Source organism: Chionomys nivalis, chromosome 14 (genome assembly GCF_950005125.1).
Source record: "Chionomys nivalis chromosome 14, mChiNiv1.1, whole genome shotgun sequence".
NCBI lineage: Eukaryota > Metazoa > Chordata > Mammalia > Rodentia > Cricetidae > Chionomys > Chionomys nivalis.
The window spans coordinates 39,505,852-39,526,716 of NC_080099.1; the positions used below are offsets into that span (position 1 = coordinate 39,505,852).

The 20,865-nt window shown below is 41.7% G+C and overlaps 1 protein-coding gene across 1 annotated transcript in view; it reads right to left on the minus strand.

The window, feature by feature from the left end:
• The window catches only part of Stk32a (serine/threonine kinase 32A), a 116,682-nt gene that overhangs the window by 31,174 nt on the left and 64,643 nt on the right, over positions 1 to 20,865 (minus strand). Inside the window, exon 6 of the mRNA XM_057788690.1 lies at positions 711 to 748. Within this exon, the coding sequence (XP_057644673.1) occupies positions 711 to 748 (38 nt within the window). The remainder of the gene's footprint in view (positions 1 to 710; positions 749 to 20,865) is intronic.

Consider the following 20,865-nt stretch of genomic DNA (forward strand, 5'->3'; position numbering starts at 1 on the left):
CTGGCCTCTACTGTCAGTGCACACACATGGTGCACAGACATACATGCAGGAAAAACACTTGCACACATAAAGTAAAAATTTTAAAACATGTAAAGAAAAATATGCTTATTTCATTCTGCATTTAGCCAGTGCACATAGACTTTAGATCTCCACTGTCACCATCAGGACTACCGCCATCTTCCATTGCCAGTTTTATATCTGGGCCCAATAATACCATTTTTAACTACTTAAGATCATTTATTTTCTTTACTGAAAAACCAAACATAAGACTTGCTATCTCTTATGTGCAGATGGAATTTGCCCTCACGAGATGCAAACTATGAAAGGAGACACTAACAAAATCATCTCAGTTACTGTTTCCTGGCAAATGCCTAACATTCAGATTAGCTCTGTCTTACCCCGAAGGATATTAAGAAAAGCTAGTGCCAGAACAACCAGAGAGTTTTCTAGAAGAGATATAGTATTGGAAGAAAACAAAGTAAAGAATGACTTTCTCATTCTATTACATCTCAATGTTAATTAAGAATCTATTATTGGATTTTTACACACCTATAAAATTTCCCTATCTTGTCTCTCCTGCACACAGATGAAATTGACATATAATACATGTGTGTATATATACATACAAATGTCCAATGAATCAAGCTAAGGTGATCAATGTGTTGTGGATACCTGTCATATAGATGATTACTAGCAAATCATTTACTTACCATGTTCATCCAGTAAAATATTGTCAGGTTTCATATCCCTAGGGGAGGAAATAAGGAAAAGATAAAGTTGTTCATAATAAAACAGAGTCATATGGTGAAAGCAAAAATGCTCAATAGCTCCTACTTGAGGTTAAAGCACCGTACTAGCATTTCATCCCATAATCACAGAATCTGAGACAGTTAATATTACCTGTGTTGATTAGGAACCTGGGCTTGTCTCATTCACCAAGAGTCTTAATTGCTATAGCTTGGAAGTGTAAGTCAACAGGGATCTATGGAACATTAGCCAGTATCTTCCTGTGAAACCTCAGTTACACACGGCTTAATGCCCTTAATTGCTTAATTACTGTGCCCGGGGTAGTCAAGGAGACAAATCATCTACGAGTTAGTGTATAGCATGATAACTATAAATACTATACATTGCATTGTGTTGTTGATATTTGCTAAACTGGTCAATTTCTGACACACTCAACCCAAAGCTGAAAAGGTAATTGCATGAAAAGGTAATGGCAATTGCTTGACAGCAACATTCATTTTATTATGAATATGTCTGTCATCGCATCATATCGTATACCTTTAAAATATACCTTTGTTATTAGACATGAAAACAAAATCGAAAAGATGGTCAGGGGAAGAAAAAGCCACTGTCTGCCACTGAAAGGAGATCTGTGAGGGCACATGAGCAGACTGATAGCCACAGTGATTTCAATGTTCTCAGGAAATGATTACCCTGGGCAGTTCTCCTCAGTCAGAGACCAGCACTATAGTTAACAACAACCCCAAATTCTCTATGTTCAGATTTTAACTACATTTCCCCAATGTACCACTAAAATGCTTCTTCCTTGAGTCACAAAAGCCATTAGGAAAGAAATTCTAAAATAGGTTTGGGAACACATTATCACCATGGTCAAGTAGCTTTTATGGTTTCAGAATAAAAAAAAATGACCTTAGCTTCTGACAGACAAAGACTGGACATTATCTTTCCTTAACAAAATTAATAAGCCTTACAAAAATATTACTCATAAACAGAAGTGAGTACATGCTACAGCCAGCATTCAGGTGGCATGAACTTGTGAATCCTGCCTTAGGCTCGTAAGTTCATTTTGGATCCATAGAGGGATCACCTTCCTCTGGGGCAGGATTCTTTCTGTGCCAGAGGGCACAACTGTCAAAAAAGGTAATGTAGCAGGACTTCAAATTGCAGGTTCCTATGGCGAGGCACTCTTGTACTATTGCAGACCTGTCTCCAAACCCTTTGTTTAAAGAATTAATAAGCCCACACTCACATGCTGTAGAAGCGATTGCGTTATCTGCTTCTGCGCTCCAGCCATGTGCACATGTAGGCTCCTCTAACATAGTCCTTGCGACCCTGGCCTGCTCAGTACCGCACTTGTTGCTCTTTGGCACGAATCAGACCCTCTCACCACCACTCGGAGACACAGCGGATGCAACCTGGGCATTAGAGCCTTCACTTCCTGCAGAAAACCTTCCATGACTTTCCAGTGCTTTGATGTGGTTTTGACTCCCCTGCAATATGTGGCACACTTATGTGCAACTCTTCTTCATGCTTAGGCTCCTGACCTGCTTGATGTCGGGATAATTTTGTGGACAGCACATAGAGCCAGAGTCCGTGTTGGTCACTAAAGGAAACCCAGAGGAAGTCTAGCACATGGGAAGATGGATCCAACAGTGGTGTGGGAGGTCCTTCTGTCTGTGTGTTCCTTTTATTGGTTAATAAATAAAGAACTTCTTTGAGCCTATAGCAGGGAAGAACAGAACGAGGGGGGGAAAGCTAGGCTGTATGCTGGGAGAAAGAAGGGCAGAGTTAGGGAGAAGCCATGGATCCGCCACCTGAGACAGACGCTGGGACATTACCCAGTGCCCTCCCTCCAACACAACAATACAGGCCAAGTGCTATTATACACCACCAAAACTCGCTGTAGCAGGAAGCTGTAGGTAATGCAGACATAGGGCTCTTTCTGCCATTTTCAAATTGTATCTAGTTGACATCACTGCTTTCCAGGAAAGCAAGAGCTTGTTCAGGTAGGAAAAAGTTGAGTATGTCAAGGCCAATATCAATATCTCTTTGCCTGTATTTATGGGGCCTCATGACAGAGATGAATCAGCACAGACTTCACATTTTGTGAATTTACTATAAGGTACTTGAGTATCTTGGTTGTTTTTTTTGGAGTTTCTCATCCATTTTTCTTCACTAGGTTTCCCAGAATCTATCTTGAAACTCAGAGAGTAATACAGAGAAATCAGAGAGATGAATTATTGTTTGATTATGCTTTCTTCCTTCAATCTTCTATTTCCCCTTGCAGTATTTATCCACTTAGGTAAGTCAGATAATGGGGAGATAAATGAGACCTCGTTCCCTCAGGGGTGGGGAGGATGAGAAAGGTACACAGGGAACCAAACCAGAAAAGTGTGAAATGGTAGAGGTGCCTGTTGGTCACAAAATCAACGAAAGAATATGAGGAAATCTAATAAAAATGTGAAGTTTTAAGCATTGTAATAAGTTACATAAGCTTATAATCTAACTACACAGGGTTTTTTTCACACTATAATGAGGTAACTTCTAAGTCAGTACAAGGAAAATTGCAGTATGATAAAATCGTTTATTCGTGTTCCAGAAGAAAGAAACTGAAAAAAAAAAAACTCAGAGAATTACATTAAAATTCCTGTTAGAACAGTTGAGTTCTCTAGTTCTGAATCTCCATTTCCTTTCTTCAGTCCCTAATGTAAATCAAAATGTGAAACTACTTTACTAAGATGATTATTTCACTTATAGGTAGTTTAAGTTAATAGTCAACAGCACTGGGTATGTTCGAGGCTCCCCTCAGAAGCTTGGAACAGTGAGGACTTTCTGCTACAGTTCAGACCTAAGCTATCAGACTCTGTGTCTCTCCAGAGCTTTTAGGATCCTCTCAGACATTCTGAGGACCAGCCACATCCAGAAGGCAAATCAAGAATGCAAGAACAAGCAGCAATGGGTGCTGCTGAGCATGCAAAGGATTCTTGCATGCTACCGGAGGACATATGAGAGTCTGGCCACTGCAGAATCAGCATTAAGGTTCTTCTAAGAGAGAGAGAGAGAGAGAGAGAGAGAGAGAGAGAGAGAGAGAGAGAGAGAGAGAGAGAGAGAGAGAGAGAGAGTTATGCTCTCCACACAACAGGTTGGAAATAATATTGAGGGTTCATATTCAACTAAGTGTCAGTGTGCCAGGCAATGCTGTGGCACTTGACTACTCTGAGGTCACTTCACATTTTGATCATTCCTTAAACCCCTCACACCCTCACCTCTTGCTTCCTCTCAGTAGATGACCATATGTCGTCACTTCCCAAAGATCAGAGAACCTGTGTACCTACCTACCTTTTGATTTCCCGTTGGCTATGGTATACCAGCTCTTCTGTGGGATTTGGAGTCCGGTCCTCTCTTCTTTCATATATTCCCTTGGTAAATGTCCTTGCACTCCACACCAACCCCTCCTCCTCTATGAGACTATGTTACCACCGAATCTCGAAGAAGCCACCTACGCCCATTGTTACATCTTCCTCGTTCCTTAATGACGACACTCCGGAGTTGAATGCTGACAGGTGGAATTGGGAGTGGCATCTTCTACTTTTATCTCAGGTCACTAACCAAATCCTATCTCCTCGGGCCCTCGGAATTCCTATTTGCCCGACACTTCTATTCCCCTCACTGTGCCAAATCCAATCGCACAGCTACTCATATCCCGATCCTGTAATGGGGGCAGATAACCCCTTCTCTCATGACACACTTTGTTTTCAGGGCTTAGACAAAATTCATTTACTAGACTTCTTCCACCACAGAAATCCCTTCTCAGTCTCCTTTGCTAGTACCTTCTTGGTCAAATGTCTACATGTTGGGCTCTATCAAGATCTAAGCCTATGCAGAACTGCATCCCACTAAATGACTGCATTTAGGCTTATGATTTTAAATAGTATTTACATGCCAAATGATAATGCATATGTAGCACATTTCTAGTCCTCACCCTGGAATTACAGATAAGTACATAAAATTGCTTGTCTGATGGTGTCATCTGTTTAAGAACCACGAAAAATACAAAGTTCCTTGAACAGAGCCTTTCCGTCTATCCATAACTCTCACTCACACAGCACCAAAATGATCCCAGAATTCCTTGCCCCAGGATCTGGCCCCATAGTGCTCCCATTTTAAAAGTGAAAATCTTTAACTCTAAAGTTTCCTTTTTGAAGTCCTAACACCAATTTCTTGGCAACTCCTGATAAATCTACCTTTAAAATAAAATTACTGGAAACAGCATGGAGACCTCCCAGAATATGAAGTGTGAATACACCACATGATACAGCAACTTTATTTCTTAGGTGTTTAGCCCAGAGGTTTGAATGGGAATTTGCATAGAGATATATGGGCCTATGCCCAAAGCAGTGTTATTATTCACAGCAGCTAAAAGGCAAAAGCAACCTGGGTGTCTATTGACATGTAAAAATATATTTACAATTATACTTACAACAGAGTACTGTTCCCTTGAAAAGAATAGGATTCCTATAAATGCTACAGCATTAATGAACATATTAATGTCTGGAAGACAGTGTTGAGTGAAATGAGTCAGACTCGAAGGAGCCATTATTGTGTGACTCGGTTATGAGTGGTATGTAGAGCAGCCATAAATAGAGGTCATGAAAGGGGTTCCTGTGGACTAGGGTAGACATAGAATGGTGGCTTATCATTTAAAGGTACAGAGTTCCAATGCAGGTCAACAGGTGATGGAGGAAGGTCATTGGTTAAAAAATAAAGAAACTGCTTGGCCCTCATAGGTTAGAACATAGGTGGGTGGAGTAAACAGAACAGAATGCTGGGGGGAAGAGGAAGTGAGTTCAGACTCAATAGCTCTCCTCTCTGGAGCAGATGCTGAGTCTGTTGTTTCTACCTTCAAGGATTATAAATAGGGAAGAAACCCAATGCTCCCTGTGGCAGGGTCCAAGTGGAACTGATATATCTGCCATTGTCACTTGAGTGACTTTACAAGACATTAGTGGAGTTTAATAGACTAATTACATCCCTTCGCTGCACCTACTCGGGAGTCAAGTTGCTCACTCTGTAATCCCACACGGGGTGTGTGACAATCAGGAACAAGGAACTTATTGTATCCAAACCCAAATCAACTTTCCTCTAGCACCCCACAATTTCTGACTAGGCAACAGGTTTCTTTGGTTTTGGTTTTGTTGTATCGCACAGTCTCAAGCTGGGTCATCCCCAAATTCTTTTCTTTTTTTCCTTTTTCTTCATCCCCAAGTTCTTGAGAGGGGAAAATTCTCTCTCTCTCTCTCTCTCTCTGTCTCTCTCTCTGTCTCTCTCCCTCTGTCTCTCTCCCTCTTTGTCTTTCTCTCTCAGTCTCTCTCCCTCTCCCTCTCTCTCTGTGTGTGTACAATACGTAAGATTTAGGGTATCACACAAGGGCTACTGGTCCCCAGCTAGCCCTATATTAAAAGAATGCAGTGGGAGGATGGGAGAAAAAATTTTAAACAAAACCTAATTTGAAACAGGAAGCAGAGTAAAGTTTTCTAGATCAGACTGTGTCTCAGTCCAGGCACTGTGTTCTAAGACTACACCTCCCAAGCTTTGCTTACAATCCCAGCTCTCTTCCTTGCTTCTCATGTAATCTTGGTCTTGTAATTTAAGCTCTCTCGGTATCTGCTGCTTTATCATCTGCACACGTGGTCTAATCTCCATAATGGAGCTACGGTAAGGAATAAAGGTAGAGTCACTGCCTGGCAAATGCCTGCACATAAGCTTCATCTTAACAGCTGTCTGCTTCATCTGCTCACCTCCAGCATCTCTTGCTGTTGGCTCCAAGGAGGATAAAGTACAGAAACCACTAGCAGAAGATCAGATAAAGGGACTGTGAGCTCTCAGTACCACAGAGAATATTTCCACTGTTCAGTAAATGTGGTGTACAATTTGATATTCCTTTTAGGTACAAATGATTTTTAGGTTAAAAATGCTTTCTAATTTTCATTCCAACAAACACATCCATTATATAGTAAGAAAGTAGGCACTATTCATTATCATGATAAGACTATGAGAGTGGGAGTTTTAGGGGTCTATGGAAATGGCATCTCGCATGCCTTTAACCTCTAGTGTCTCTTTTCCCATTGTGCCACTCATCTCCTCTGCTCAACAACTTCCCCCTCTCACAGGGCTTCTATAGCCTGTGAATTTCTGACCAACTGTTCCTGATAATTGAACTTACATAGCCCCTTAGCACACAAAAGCGATATCGTTAGATACCTATTCCAGGACCCCTTGCTTCTCCAGCTCCCCACCACCTGAGCTATCTTCACCTAAGAAAAATATGTTTCTTCAGTAGAGTGGGAGAAGAGCCGGAGGGAGCAGATGCTGAAGCACACTCAGTAGAAAACAGATTAAACTTCAGTAGCGACTGTTCGGTGAATTAACAGACACATTAAGTCAAGAAACGGGCAAGAACCTCTTCACAATTCCACATTTCCAATGTTGGCATGAACCATGATGAAACCTTAGGCTGAGGCCCAGCTGTCGCTAAGACTTGAAAGAGCCTGGCTAAAAGCTACATTTAAGTGCAGAGTACAGTGGAGAAGCTGGCCTCACCTCCAATGTCTTTGAGGCCTGATCTTTTGTGATTCACCCACATCTTGTTCTTAAAGGATCCCTGACAGTTGGTTCGTATTCCCGATCCATTCCCGAAATAAATCAGCAAAGCCAAGTTGATCGTCAATCAATAATCTACTAATATTTTCACAATCACCCTGTTTGTAAATAGCAGCGGAGGAGTTTAACTAACATGCCTTTTCCTCAATGAGTAGTTTAGCTATTTTAAGTTAGATGGTAGCTACATTCCCTAAAGACCAAGTGAATTGGGTGTTTCTGACTATGTTGGTGAGGAAGGCTTCCATGGACAAAAGGACTGAGGGTCATGATTGATTAGCAGTTCCTGATAGGAATACAGAAAGGATGCTTAGAGACAATCCCCAACACTTTCTAGACCTGTCCTACCTTCTAAGCAATGACACTGCATCTGGTTGAGGTCATTATTGCCTAGGCTATGGTATCTGAGTGACAAACATCTAATAACAAGTATCTTTAGTGTCTCAGAAGAGCGCTGTGCTCTAGAAGTCCTGCATAGACAGGAGAAAAGGGGGTAGCTGAGAGAATGACATTGCTCATCCAAGATGACCAGACAAGACCTGACAGAACTTGAACCACCATCACAAAGTAGTAAATCTCATTTACATCAAGATCTTCGTGTCTTGCTTCTCCTAAGAAAAGAGAGGGAGTGTTTTTATATGTTCGGAGGCTGATCAGTTCAGCTAAGGTTGGCCTACAGCCAGTGTATTTTTGGTCATATTTTCCGACTGTACATTTGTAGGTCATACACATATTCTACTTTATGACACATTGCTAAAGATCAGATGTGTGAATGCAGTTTAAGATATGCTGATATTGAAAAGGCAGAGCCTAGTGGAAAGCTGGCTCTGCTGAGCTGTTACTTCAGCTTCCTGTGTCACCATGGATCTCTCTCACTCCATGTATTCCTGCCTTGGTGGTGCTGCCTGCCACAAGATATCTGCCCAGCTGCAGGGGCCTCACGGTGCTATGGTGTTTGGACATTCAGTCATCACAAGTACAAGATAAATGAATACCATTTCTTTATAAGTACCCATCAACAAATATTTTGGTTTAGCAATGAAAAATAGACCAATATATACCACCAAGTCTTATTTCATTTTTTCAAAAGTTTTCAATTTCTTATTGTAGAGAAAAATCTGTTCTTTGAAAAGATGAGACACATTCGTCTTGAAGACACGGGTTCCAAAAAGTGGGGAGTACAGACACCCCAGCTTGAGAAAGTGTGTCCATATATAATAATCCTAGTAATTAGAGTTTTAAAAATTACAGTCTCTGGAAATGATGCTTGCCCAAGGAAGATTCTCCTTTAGGGTTTGGCATAAGTCAACCTCTAGCCCCTTTGATTCAGATCCTCTCTAGTGGAAACCCACATGCATCAGTTAATAGAACAACAGGGACCTGGGCCAACTCCCACAGCCGCTGAGAACACAGTGGACTGTAAATCCATAGGGTTGAAGTAAAAATGCTCCAGCCTGGGGAAGGGACAGCATCTAGAAGTAAGGGGGAACCAGGTCTATTAATAATAAAGAAACCAGTAGAAAATGTCTTTTAAAAATTAGGTGATGAAGAGGAGTATTCAATTAGGAAAAAAAAGTAATCTCCTATATTTCAATTCCAGAACCAAAGGCATCCTCTCTGGCAAAAGGGATAATAAACTTGCGGTGGTGGCGCACGCCTTTAATCCCAACACTCGGGAGGCAGAGGCAGGCGGATCTCTGTGAGTTCGAGACCAGCCTGGTGTACAGAGCTAGTTCCAGGACAGGCTCCAAAACCACAGAGAAACCCTGTCTCGAAAAAAAAAACCAAAAAAATAAATAAATAAATAAAATAAACTTGTCATTTGAAAATGAAGCAAATTAACTCTCCAGATGCCAAGAGAATTAAAAATAAGACAAAGCTAGAAGAACATCTGTATCTTTGCAGAGCAGACCACGACTCCAAAAGTCTGGGGATGGCAGGATTTGTATGTCAAGCACAAGCCTTGTTTAGGAAACAAGTCACAGAATAAAACCAGCTGGTCCACGCCCTAAGCTGCTTTGTTTTACTGTCTTATAAAGCATACAAGGTTTTAATGAGATGTCTGTATCAATTATATATCATTTGCCGGAAAACCATGCGAAGTGTTTTACTCATATTATTTCCAATTACTTCTTCCACTGCTCACCGAATACCTGACGGAAAACAGTATTATCAATTTGACTAGAAAAATAGTGATTCTGAATTCAGGAGAGACTGGGAAATTTTCTAAGTCCCATAGTTACTGAAGGGTGGAGTGGAGCCAGGATTAGAACATTGGCTATGTAAACCCAGATCCCCATTTTGAGTGGATGAAGATATGTGATGTCAAAACTGCAGACAAATAAGGGATGCGGTCACAGAAAAAGGGGACCAGACATCAGAACAATGGGGTGGCAGGTAGAAGTGCCTGCAGGAGAGTGAAAATTAAAGGCAGAGAACAGCTGCTTGGGTGGATGCTCCAACAAGGAGGAGTGCACCAATGCAAACTGTTTAAATGAGCAAAATTGCTGTTCAGACTGACTAGTCAGGTCCCGTATTAAACGCTGCCTTGATTTTTTTGTATTTATGTAATTTTTTGTATGTGTTTTGATGCTAGTGATAATAAGCTTACCTCTAGCTTATGCAGGGAGTGCATACGGCAGCTTTGACTGCTGCCAGCTGGGATGTGTTCTCATGCGATGAGCTCTGCTTTTGATCACTGAGCTGGAAGTCTGTTGTATGACCATAGCAGAGAGAGGAAAGATAGCCCTGCAACCATGTAATCTTGTCTGAGCATGATGGAAATGCACCAGGCAAATTACAAAGCTGACCATGGAATGGTGGCTGTGTCTTTAGTAATTAAGACCTGGACCACTCTCTTCCCCCCAGTTCCTGGGTAAACTCTCAAGATGGATAGTCAGTCACTGCTCTATTTTCCGGCAGAATTTGATTCTAAGGAATACAGGGCTTACTCAGTGCTCTCCAAAGCACCCAGCAGAGCCCAGACCTCCCCCCCACCCCGAAGTCCTTCTTCACACTTTCTAAGATCCCTAGAATCCCCAGCATCTGCACTTTTTTCTTTTGGATCAAATACCAACAAACTCCTGGGGTTTAGACTGTAGATGTGCTTGATGTGTTCCTAGTGATCAGAGCAGGTAGGGATCCGTGAGAAGCATTTCAGGAGGAATGATGCATCCAGGCTCCTGTGCTGATTCCACACTGCCACCAAAACCCCAGCTTTGAATGCTATATTGCCATTCTGTCCCATTAGCAATTTGATTTGCTGGTTCCTGATCTCAGAATGTTTGCTACAGATTTAAACATCACTTAGAGCTCTAGGGCAGAGAGGAGCTGAACCCAGCACTAATAAATGGGTTTCTCCTCTTTTATTAGGGAAGCCAGTAGTTTTTTTTTTTTTTCTGAAGAAGTCACTAGCCACACTAACTCATATCCATATTGAAATGGAGATGTTAGGAACATAATCACTGTGAGTGATCCAGCCCAAGTATTGAACACTAACCTGGGTCTTTGCAACCAAATTCAGGTTATCTTACCAAGAAAGAATAAAGAGTTCTATTTACCCAGGCAATTTGGAATGCTGCCCATGCCAAATAGCCTGAGGGTGAACCACATCCTGGTTATGTTTGACTCTAGAAAGTTAATAAATCTCCCCTTGTCTCTTTCCTTCAAACAAGCCTGGTATTCAGTAACCACTGAATGAGAGATAAAATGGTCTAGAAAGATTAGTTTGTACATAAGGACAGTGTAATGGATTTAAGTAAAGTAGGAATATGTGTTCTATGCAAGTAAATGAATTTGCAAATATTTAATGACTAGGATCATATGCCCACGAAACTCAAAGAATGGAGACTACTGGGGTGGACACGGGTGGAGTCCTCTCATGGGTCTCCTCTGGGCCAGGAGGTATCACTGGGTTAATGCGTCTAGTAGCATCAGGCAAGCACACGCCAGCATTTTAATAATTGGTATTGAGACGCAGAATGACCCTCCCCAAATGTACTTGACTGATGGAAAAAGGATGCTAGACAAAGTTCCATGAAAAGGATGTCACATCTTTGCTGTAAACCCCCATAACGTCTCCCCTTTAAGTAATCGAAGTTGCTGGTGACACACTGCTTGGTGGGAAACTGCCAGACTCTCCTCCTGTGCCCAGCTGTAAGGACCACAACAACTGTCAGCATCCACGCTGCCCATCACACACACACACACACACACACACACACACACACACACAATACCCAAGAACTGAATCTGTGCTTTATTCAGAGAGCCGCAATCTGGGAAGTCAGAATGAAATCTGCCTTCCCCCGATTTTTCTCTCATTAGCATTTTCATACAGAATCCAACCAAAGGCATCAAATCAATTCAAAATCACATCTGCCCAGGTGGGTCTTGTCTCTGAAACTGCTCCCCCTCCCTGCATTGCAGGGGGAGGATTGAAGCACCAAGGCCACTGAGCCTTGCACACTCTCCGAGCCATTCAGATGGCAGCTAGTTTTAAGGTTAGCTCACAGAAAAGAGATCACTGGCCGTGGGACTGCGCAGGCTCTAATCTTCAGAATGAAGCACAGATGTGCTGGGTAGTGACCCACCAGAGCGACAACGGCACGGGGGCACCAACTTCCATTCTGGCCTTTCTCCAGTTACAATTGCCCTGGACAGTTGGCAGTACCTTTGGGAGATGTCACTCAAGTTACAAGAAACATCAGTGACCTTTAGGTGAACCTGCCTGCAGTCATTCCCAGTGGTCCTTCCTGTCTTGCTGCTGTCTCCACCCAGGCCGGGTAGGGAGCACTTCCCAGCCTGACTCAGAGCAAAGCCCCTGATGACCTGTTTACTCTGCTGCAGAACTAGGGTCTGTCATCTGCGCCTGTCCTGTTCTGACAACAGAAGCATCCTATGTCAGCTTCCGTTGGTCTGTCAGGAACATTTGCCTATGCACTGATAACCACGTTTTTGTTTTGTTTTGTTTTGTTTTGTTTTGTTTTACTTGTTATGATCTTTATTGGGCTGAGCCGGTCACTCTAAGATGAAATCATCAGGTTTCCGGGCCCAGGCCCTGAAGAGCAACAATGTAAAGCAGCCTGTGAACGACTTATGAGGCTGTAAGTCCTGGAAACTGCTGGGGCCATAAACATTCAGAACATTCAGCAGCTCAGGGACAGCAAGGAATCCCAGAGACGAAAAAGCAAAGACTTTGCATAGAGACTATGAAGGCGACTGACAGTGGAGCCTATCGCCGTAAGAGGCCATGAAGAGCTCAGCAGACAACCTGCAGATCCCAGCCCTAGAAGAGTTCCAGAGACACCAAGGCTAAAAGCTTAGGGCCTGACACAGAGAGCTTGAAAGAATGGTATTGTTGGCTGTTACTGGGCCACTATAAGTCAACGCACAAAGCAGTAAGCCTTTCCTTGGGTACCTGCAGCCGCTTGCTGGCTTTGAAAGGAGGGAGCCCTAAGCCTTTATTTCTGGAAGCACAGAGCCACAAGCCTCTGGTTTTGAAAGCACAATATACTTTTGACTTGTGTGCCAAGATCTATGAGTGTCTGGCATTGGAAGCTGTAGGTATAGGCCTGTTCTTCTCAAGATTTGGAGTTTCGGGCCTCCGGAATTAAAAACCACTCTGTAAGTCTTGGGTTCTGAAAAGCGTTAGGCTTTCAACTCTACAGGAAGCTGCCCTGTGCCTGCTCATATTATTTCTATCTGACTGGAGTGAAAGAACACGCGTCTATTTGTGACAGGATGGACGAAGAAGCAATTAGTGCAGATTAACCATGCGCCCCACACAGGATGCACTGTGTTACAACAGATGTTTTATAAAAAATATAAAGCTATGTAACAATTAACAGGCTTTACATACATAAATGTATATAACTAATATATACATGCGATTTAAAATTAAATACATAGATTTACTAATTCATAGAGTCACACGATGGCAATAGTCTCAGTAACAAACGTTTCAATCCAATACCAGATAGTCCCAGCTTCACTAGAGGAAGAAATTAGGAATGTGGACTTTACAGTCAGATGACCCAGGTTGAAATCCCAAACCTGCAGCTTCCTGGTTCCAGGACCATGGGTAAATGTGATCACCTTCCTAAGACACATTCTTCACTCTCTCAGCGGTTGCTGCAGTTTTCCCTTGGATATTTAACCAGGCACAGTTACCTGTGCTTTGAGGGCACCTACACTATGCTGACTTTAGACATAAGCTAAGAAATTTCCTGTCACGTGACCGACCAGACCAGGAATGGACTGATTACGGAATTAGAGCCACTGAGTGAGAGGGGGAGTAATGAAAGGCTGAAAAGAAGCCCCTTTAGCATCCCGAGGGATGTTTTAAGAAGGACTGTTAGTCACTGGATTCAGAAGACTTAGCATGGACCACCAGAGCCTTCTTAGCGGTACATGGAGGAGCAGGCTGAGGATGGAGGGTCCACAGAAGAAACAGGCAAGAGAAAGCAGCACCTTGGCCAATGCTGCTGCTGGATCGACAAATAAGTAATCTTCTGATAAAGTTCATCTGGATTTTCGAGTTCTATAAGATAATATTTATTTTGTTATTTGAAGCCATGTGAGTTTAGGTTTACCATTATTTGAGCTCTAAACTCATTGCCTGATAGAATGAAGGACAGTGAATTCTCCTTCATAATGATGTGTTGATTGCATTAAGTGCCACATGTAAATCATTATTATAGAATCTGGCACAAAGTGACTGTTCAGCTAGATTTCATAATGCACTGAACAAATAATTAGCAAGTGTCCAGAGCAGGGAGAACTAGGCCATGAGACACTGACGATAAGCTGAGACTGTCGAGAGATAAACAGGTGTTTTCAATGTCCGTTCAACCATTGTGATGTCATAATGGTGACAGGTTTCACTTGTTACACATAGCAACACAGGCTAAGCTCTATTATACTTAAGTATAAGCCGGACATAGTAAGTAGCCCATGCTTTTAATCCCAGCACTCATGAGGTATAGGCAGGCAAGTCTCTGAGTTTGAGGTCAGCATGCTCTACAGAGCTAGTTCCAGGACAGCCAGGGGTACACAGAGAAACCCTGTCTTGAGAAAAATAATAAAATAAAATATACCTAAATTTACATTATTCTTCAAAACCCCTATACAGCATCCATGACAAAGTCTAGTGCTGCACAATCGCTGCCATTTGTTTCCAAGCTGCCTATGACCACTGCTACTCAATATGGCAGAGGTGATGTGCTGAGGTGGAAATACTGAGGTCCTTAAAGTAGAATGTATTTGCTAGTTGGGCTTTGTAGAAAATGTGTCTTTCTTGTATCTTCAGGATAAGAAGGGAGCACCTCAGCTCTTGGGTTCTTTCTGACTGTGTGAGAACAGCTAATAGGATTTCTCTAATCCCTCCCATCCTAACTTCCTGACCACACACTCTAGAGTGGAAATCAAGCTCAAGTGCATGCCTTCTCTGCTTGTTCGGCCTCTTCAATAAGCACAAATACAAAGCGGGGCTATGTGAGCACATTCGTTTAAATGTGGTAATGATCTAGCCTCTGCTCACACTTGTCGCCTCACTCCTACCCTCAAATACCCTCTGCTCTGATCCTCAGAGCTATTTATCTGGCTAGCCCTGCCACCAATGCTGTCAATATTCCAGGTCTCCCGTGAGCACAGTGTTAAAGGAACCCACACTTCCCAGAAGTATGCCTGCTCAAATTGCTATTTGCTATAAAGTATTAAACACAATCTGTAACTAACACAGCTCCCTCAGTAGGTAGGTCCTGTTGATGGTGTCATCTCATTATCTGTGATCTAGAAGAAGACAACAAAGAAGGAAAAGAAGAAAAAGACAAAGAAGAAGAAGAGGAAGAAGAAAAAGAAAAAAAGGAAAGAAAGAAAGAAAGAAAGAAAGAAAGGAAGGAAGGAAGGAAGGAAGGAAGGAAGAAAGAAAGAAAGAAAGAAAGAAAGAAAGAAAGAAAGAAAGAAAGAAAGAAAGAAAAAAGATCTAGTAGTAGTTTCTTCCACCCCCAAAATTCCACTCCTAGCTATGGGCCTGACATACACATAAGTAAACAATATTATTTAGTCTTAAATGATTAGACCTAAAAGAGTGAAATTTGTACTTCGTATTTCAATGTATGCTAGACTAAACGAAATTGTATTTAATGCAGCTCACAGGTTACATATTAATGAAACTCTTAACCTCATTGAAATTATTAAACGTTCAGCCCAGCCTGGTTAAATGTTAACCTGTAAACAAGTATTCCCTTGCCTTTTCCATGGTGAGTCGGCAGGTGGTACATTTTAAAGGCCCTTTGCAACTGTCTGATGCATAGCACCAAGGGGGCAGAGTCTCCTGTTTTCACTGTGTGTAATTCATGCTCGTTCATTATTTGATAGCCTGGGAGCAGGTGCTGAACAGAGCACAGCAACATAATACCCTTATTACTGCACTGAGTTTTGTTTCTAGGGCTCCAGTAGCAGTTAAGGAAAGAGAGCATTTGTGAGGGTTGGTGATCTACTAAAGATAAGATTTAACAAGACAAAGAGGAGGGACCTTTTCTTAGGCACTCCCCAGAAGATGTCAGCCTGAAACTTAAATGTAATATTCCAATGCAATAAACAACAAATGTTGTCAATACACTGAAAGAAGGAAAGACAAACCTCAAGCGGAACACACACGGTGAGAGTAATAAAGTCATCTACAACTACTTTTAGGTTTATCAGTTTCTCAGACTGAACATACTGCTATGGTAAATGAGAAAAAATAGTAAACCCTCCTTCACAGATATATAAAAGTCAAACGAGACATCTTCAGCCAGAGAAATCAGATGCTATAGATACCTGAAATATCTCACCAAACATGAAAGATAAAAGCAAGAAGAAGGTCTGCACAGCAGGAGAGAACTGTGTGCTTTTGCTGTATCATGAGCTTGTCTTCTGCTGGAAGTTTCTGTCTCACAGTTCTAGAGGCAGCAAGTCTGAAGTCAAAGGGTTCATAGATCCAGCTTCCACAGAGACCATCCTCTCTTGCCTCTTCTAGCATCTTCTGGTATATAGGCAATCTACTGGGTTTTGGTTTATATGTATATTTCTCCAGTCCTTACTCTTCCTATAAACAACATTTGTGCACTCTCTCTCACACACACACACTCACACACACACACACACATGCACACACATACGTGTGCACGCGCGCACACACACACACACACACACATGTCCACATCCAAATAGCCTCTTTTTATAAAGCCACCAGTCATATCTGAACAGGACCCATCAGACTGGCCTTATTTGATTATTTCTATAAAGATCCTGTTTCCCAAAAAAACCACATTTCGAGGCATTGGGAGTTAAGACTTGAAAGTATCTTTTACTGAAAGCATGCTGCTTACTTTTTTGTCAACTTAACACAAACTAGAATCACCTGGGAAGAGGAAGCTTAAGCAGGAATCATTGCCATCTACTTGTCCTGTAGGCAAGTCTATGAGCATTTTCTTGATTGCTGAGTTATGTGGGGAGAGCCCGGGCCACTGTGAGCAATGCCATCTTGGGGCAGGTGGTCCTGAGCTATATGAGAAAGCAGGATGAGCAGGCCAGAACGAACAGACCCATAAGCAACACTCCTCCATGGTCTCTGCTTCAGTTCCTGCCTCTAGGTCCCTGCCTTGGGTTCCTGTCTCGGTTTTCCTCAATAAAGGATTGCTAACTTGAGTGTTGCAAGATGAAATAAACCTCATCCCTTCTGAAGTGGTTTTGGTCATGGAGTTTATCACAATAGAAATAACACACAATTCAAACCAGCCAAAATCATCTCACAATTGGCTAAGTAGCACTACACAGCTCGTGTAAACTGGAAAGTATTTAACAGTTATTTTCATAAGGATAAAGCTAAGGAAGCCTGTATTTAGAGCATGAACCAGTCAGGACCTTTAGTTGGAAAACCTTGTATTTGTATTTGGTCTTCATACACTAACTATACATGACCAAGTTACTTTAGATAATCTGCATTTGAGTTTTGTCTCCATACAGTAACTTTACATGGCCAAGTTACTTAACTCTGCCAAAGTATTGTTGACTGTCAAACAGGGCACTGTATACAGCATGCTGAGTACCACAGGGCAAGGTCTTGGTATGTGTATAATAAATAACTTGCTAAGGCATTAAAGTAATGATGCATGTACTTTGCACTACAAATTAATTGGGTAAAAAGGCTGGTAAGCTAAAAGAAGTAAACACATTCAGGAATGAAAAAAGTATCTCACCAGGTGACTCATTTCAAAGCTAAGCTGTCTCTGGGTTAGCATATTCATTCATTAAGAACCGAACTGTCACTTGAATGATTAGCACGAAAACGATCTCATTTTTGCCTATGAATTATCACCTCAAGAAAATAAAATATGACTGCTAAGATATTAGAGTGTGTGTAAATGAGATGCCAAGGTGACCTCCCGGCTTAGATCTCTCCCTGCCATAAGCTAAAGACCTTCACTGAAAACAAGTATGAGTTGGTTCACGATTGAATTGCAAACAAGAACTTGTCTGGTAAATGTGCTAAGAGCTGTTTGCCACACTTCAGGGTCACATGATCATCAGGCAGTTCATTTTAGTCACACAGCCTTCTTGGAGGGGAGTGTGTGTGCAGTAGAGAGCAGAGAAAGGACAAGGTCACACGTAAAGGCCATCCCGTCGAGGTGAAGAGGAAGCCATCTAGAGACATATGCATGAAGGAATCACTTCTGAACTGTGCCAACCCCCAACTCTTCCTTAATAGAGAAGTTCAGGGCACTGCCTAAAGCTGTAGAGGAGGCTGACATGGGTCTGTGGTACAGTATACTTCTTTAGGAGAAAAGTGGCAAACAGGCATTGTGGGGACTGCTGTACTTTAGGATCTCCACCTCTTGTGTGTGTCCTTCAGTAAACAAGTTCTATCACTTCTAACCAGCATTGTTTTGTGGTTACTGGCACTATTGGGATTATGTTATAAAATATTATATTGTTATTTGAAATTGTAAATGTTGTCCTGCTAGTCAGTTCACTCTAGAGTCTGGTGTTCTTTGTTAAATTTGACAAAGCAAGGTGCTATGAATCCTACAGCTTCAAGAGGAATGTGATCTATTAACCTCCTGTCTGAATTTATCCGGCCTAATCTCAAAAGAGAATCCAGTTTTGGCCAATAAGGCAGCATCTTTGTAGAAACCTCAGTTGCACTACGTCCACATTTCAAGCCAAGGAACCTGGGAGTTAATAAATATGGATTAAATCAATGAGTCCTTCCCATTACAAGAATAACAAAGGTGTCACAGAATCTCTTCTGTAGCCAAACAAGAGCAATTTGTAGAGCAAATTAAGATTTGCTTTGGAAAACATCATCCATTGCAAATTTACCTTGTTCACTCATCCAAAAGTCTCATGTGCATACTGTCCTCATTCAGATGTTTATGTTCAATTATCCGGTGGCCCTCTACTTTGATCACTGTGCTGAATGCTGATGATTGAACATGGGTAAAACTTTCTCTACCCATAAGGATTTACATTTAGGAGTGAGAGAACGCATTGTGTGAGTAAGATCGTGGCTCAGAAGCCGCAATTAGAAGCACAACCATGACCACTGGGACAATGTAACTGAGTATGAGTGATGATGATGTAGCCCATGACAGAGTCACAACAGCTTATAGTCTTTATAATACATGCTCCCTAATTTAAGTCTTTCTTATTTGTAAACCGTTTTTCATGATCAATTGTTACCTATGTTACAACAGAGTTCACCTCACTCACCACTGGAGCCTTGGCTCTGCAGCATTGTCTGGTAACCACATGCTTTGAAGGCGTTTTTGACTATCTAGGCTAGAGTCATTGTGCCCAAGCTTTTGATTTCATCGTCAAGGTACAGCTTCTGAGAAGGATGCTAGGAACTCCTTTAAAGTTGCTACATCAGTCTGAAGGGCTGACAAGTGGACATTTGCTCTTATCTGCATCTTGCTTCAGAATGAAGCCGGCTGCCTTTATTGGACCCTCCGCCCCTCTCACTATCACAGAGAAGACAAAGGTAATAAATGAAAACACAATCCTGTGTTCTTCTTGATAATCAAAACTTTTCTATTATTCCCTGTTCAATATTTCCATTATCAATGGAAGATAAAACTTCACAATTTTCTCTCTTATGCTGTGATTATTTATAGGAATTGCCTAATAGGATTTTTATCTCATTCCTGTAGGAATTTGGAAAATGGAAAGTGATAGCTTCATTAAGTGGGGCTATTTTAACTGGGAGGAAAGCGCAATCAACTGTTTACTCTAAGCTGAGATGACTTACTGTTAACGGCCTCGTATAGCTCATCTTCATAGTCTTGGTTCATAATTGAGTCTTCAACATCAGACAGGAGAATGACTACCAATCCCTTCTTGGCCTACAATAATTAGTTTCCATCAGATTATTCACCGGAGGGAGTGTGGCATTCTAATCCAACACTGCTGTCCTCCCAGGAATTATAATGAATTTGGGTTCTATTATTTTTAACAGAAACAAATAATCACTCTGTCTAAACTTTAAAGCCTTCACTTACTGCCTTAATGAAAACAAGGAGGTATTAAAACAGGATCTGCCACACTTTGAAAACTAAAGCCAGTTTTCAATCTGTGAGCATGGGAAATGTTCGAATTTCTTCACTCACAGGAAACTTGTCTAATTATATAAATCAAAGTTAAAGTTATTATGTAACTCTGTCTTTATCAACCATGTCGAAGAAAGCTCTGGAAATTGATGAAAATTAGCTCAATATTCTGCATATTAAGGGAACTTTAAAAATTCAAGTCTATAAGCTGAAAATTTCTTTCAATAAAATAAGACAAGGGCCCTTTTATATCCCACATGGAGTTGATGGAAAAGAAAGGAGATATAGTGTTTTAGAAAAGTAAGGCACACATCATTGGCAGGGATGTTAATCTCTCTCTCTCTCTCTCTCTCTCTCTCTCTCTCTCTCTCTCTCTCTCTCTCTGTGTGTGTGTGTGTGTGTGTGTGTGTACTAGTCAGTTTTATGTCAGCTTGACACAAGTTAGAGTCATCAAACAGGAGGGACCCTCAACTGAGAAAATGTCTTCCTAAGTATGGACTGCTGGCAAGCCTGTAGTTGATGGAGGAGGGTCATATGTCTATTGGTTAATAAAGAAACTGCCTTGGCCTTTAATAGGACAGAAAATTAGGTAGGCAGAGTAAACAGAACAGAATACTGGGAGAAAGAAGCTGAGTCAGGCAGTCGCCATGACTCTCCCACTCCAGACAGACGCAGGTTAAGATCTTTCCTGGTAAGCCAGCTTGTGGTGCTACACAGAATATTAGAAATGGGTTAGATCAATATGTAAAAGCTAGCCAATAAGAGGTTAAATCTAATGGGTCAAGTAGTGTTTAAAAGAATACAGTTTGTGTGTTGTTATTTCAGGGCATAAGCTAGCCAGGTGGCCGGGAGCTGGGGCGGCAGGAAC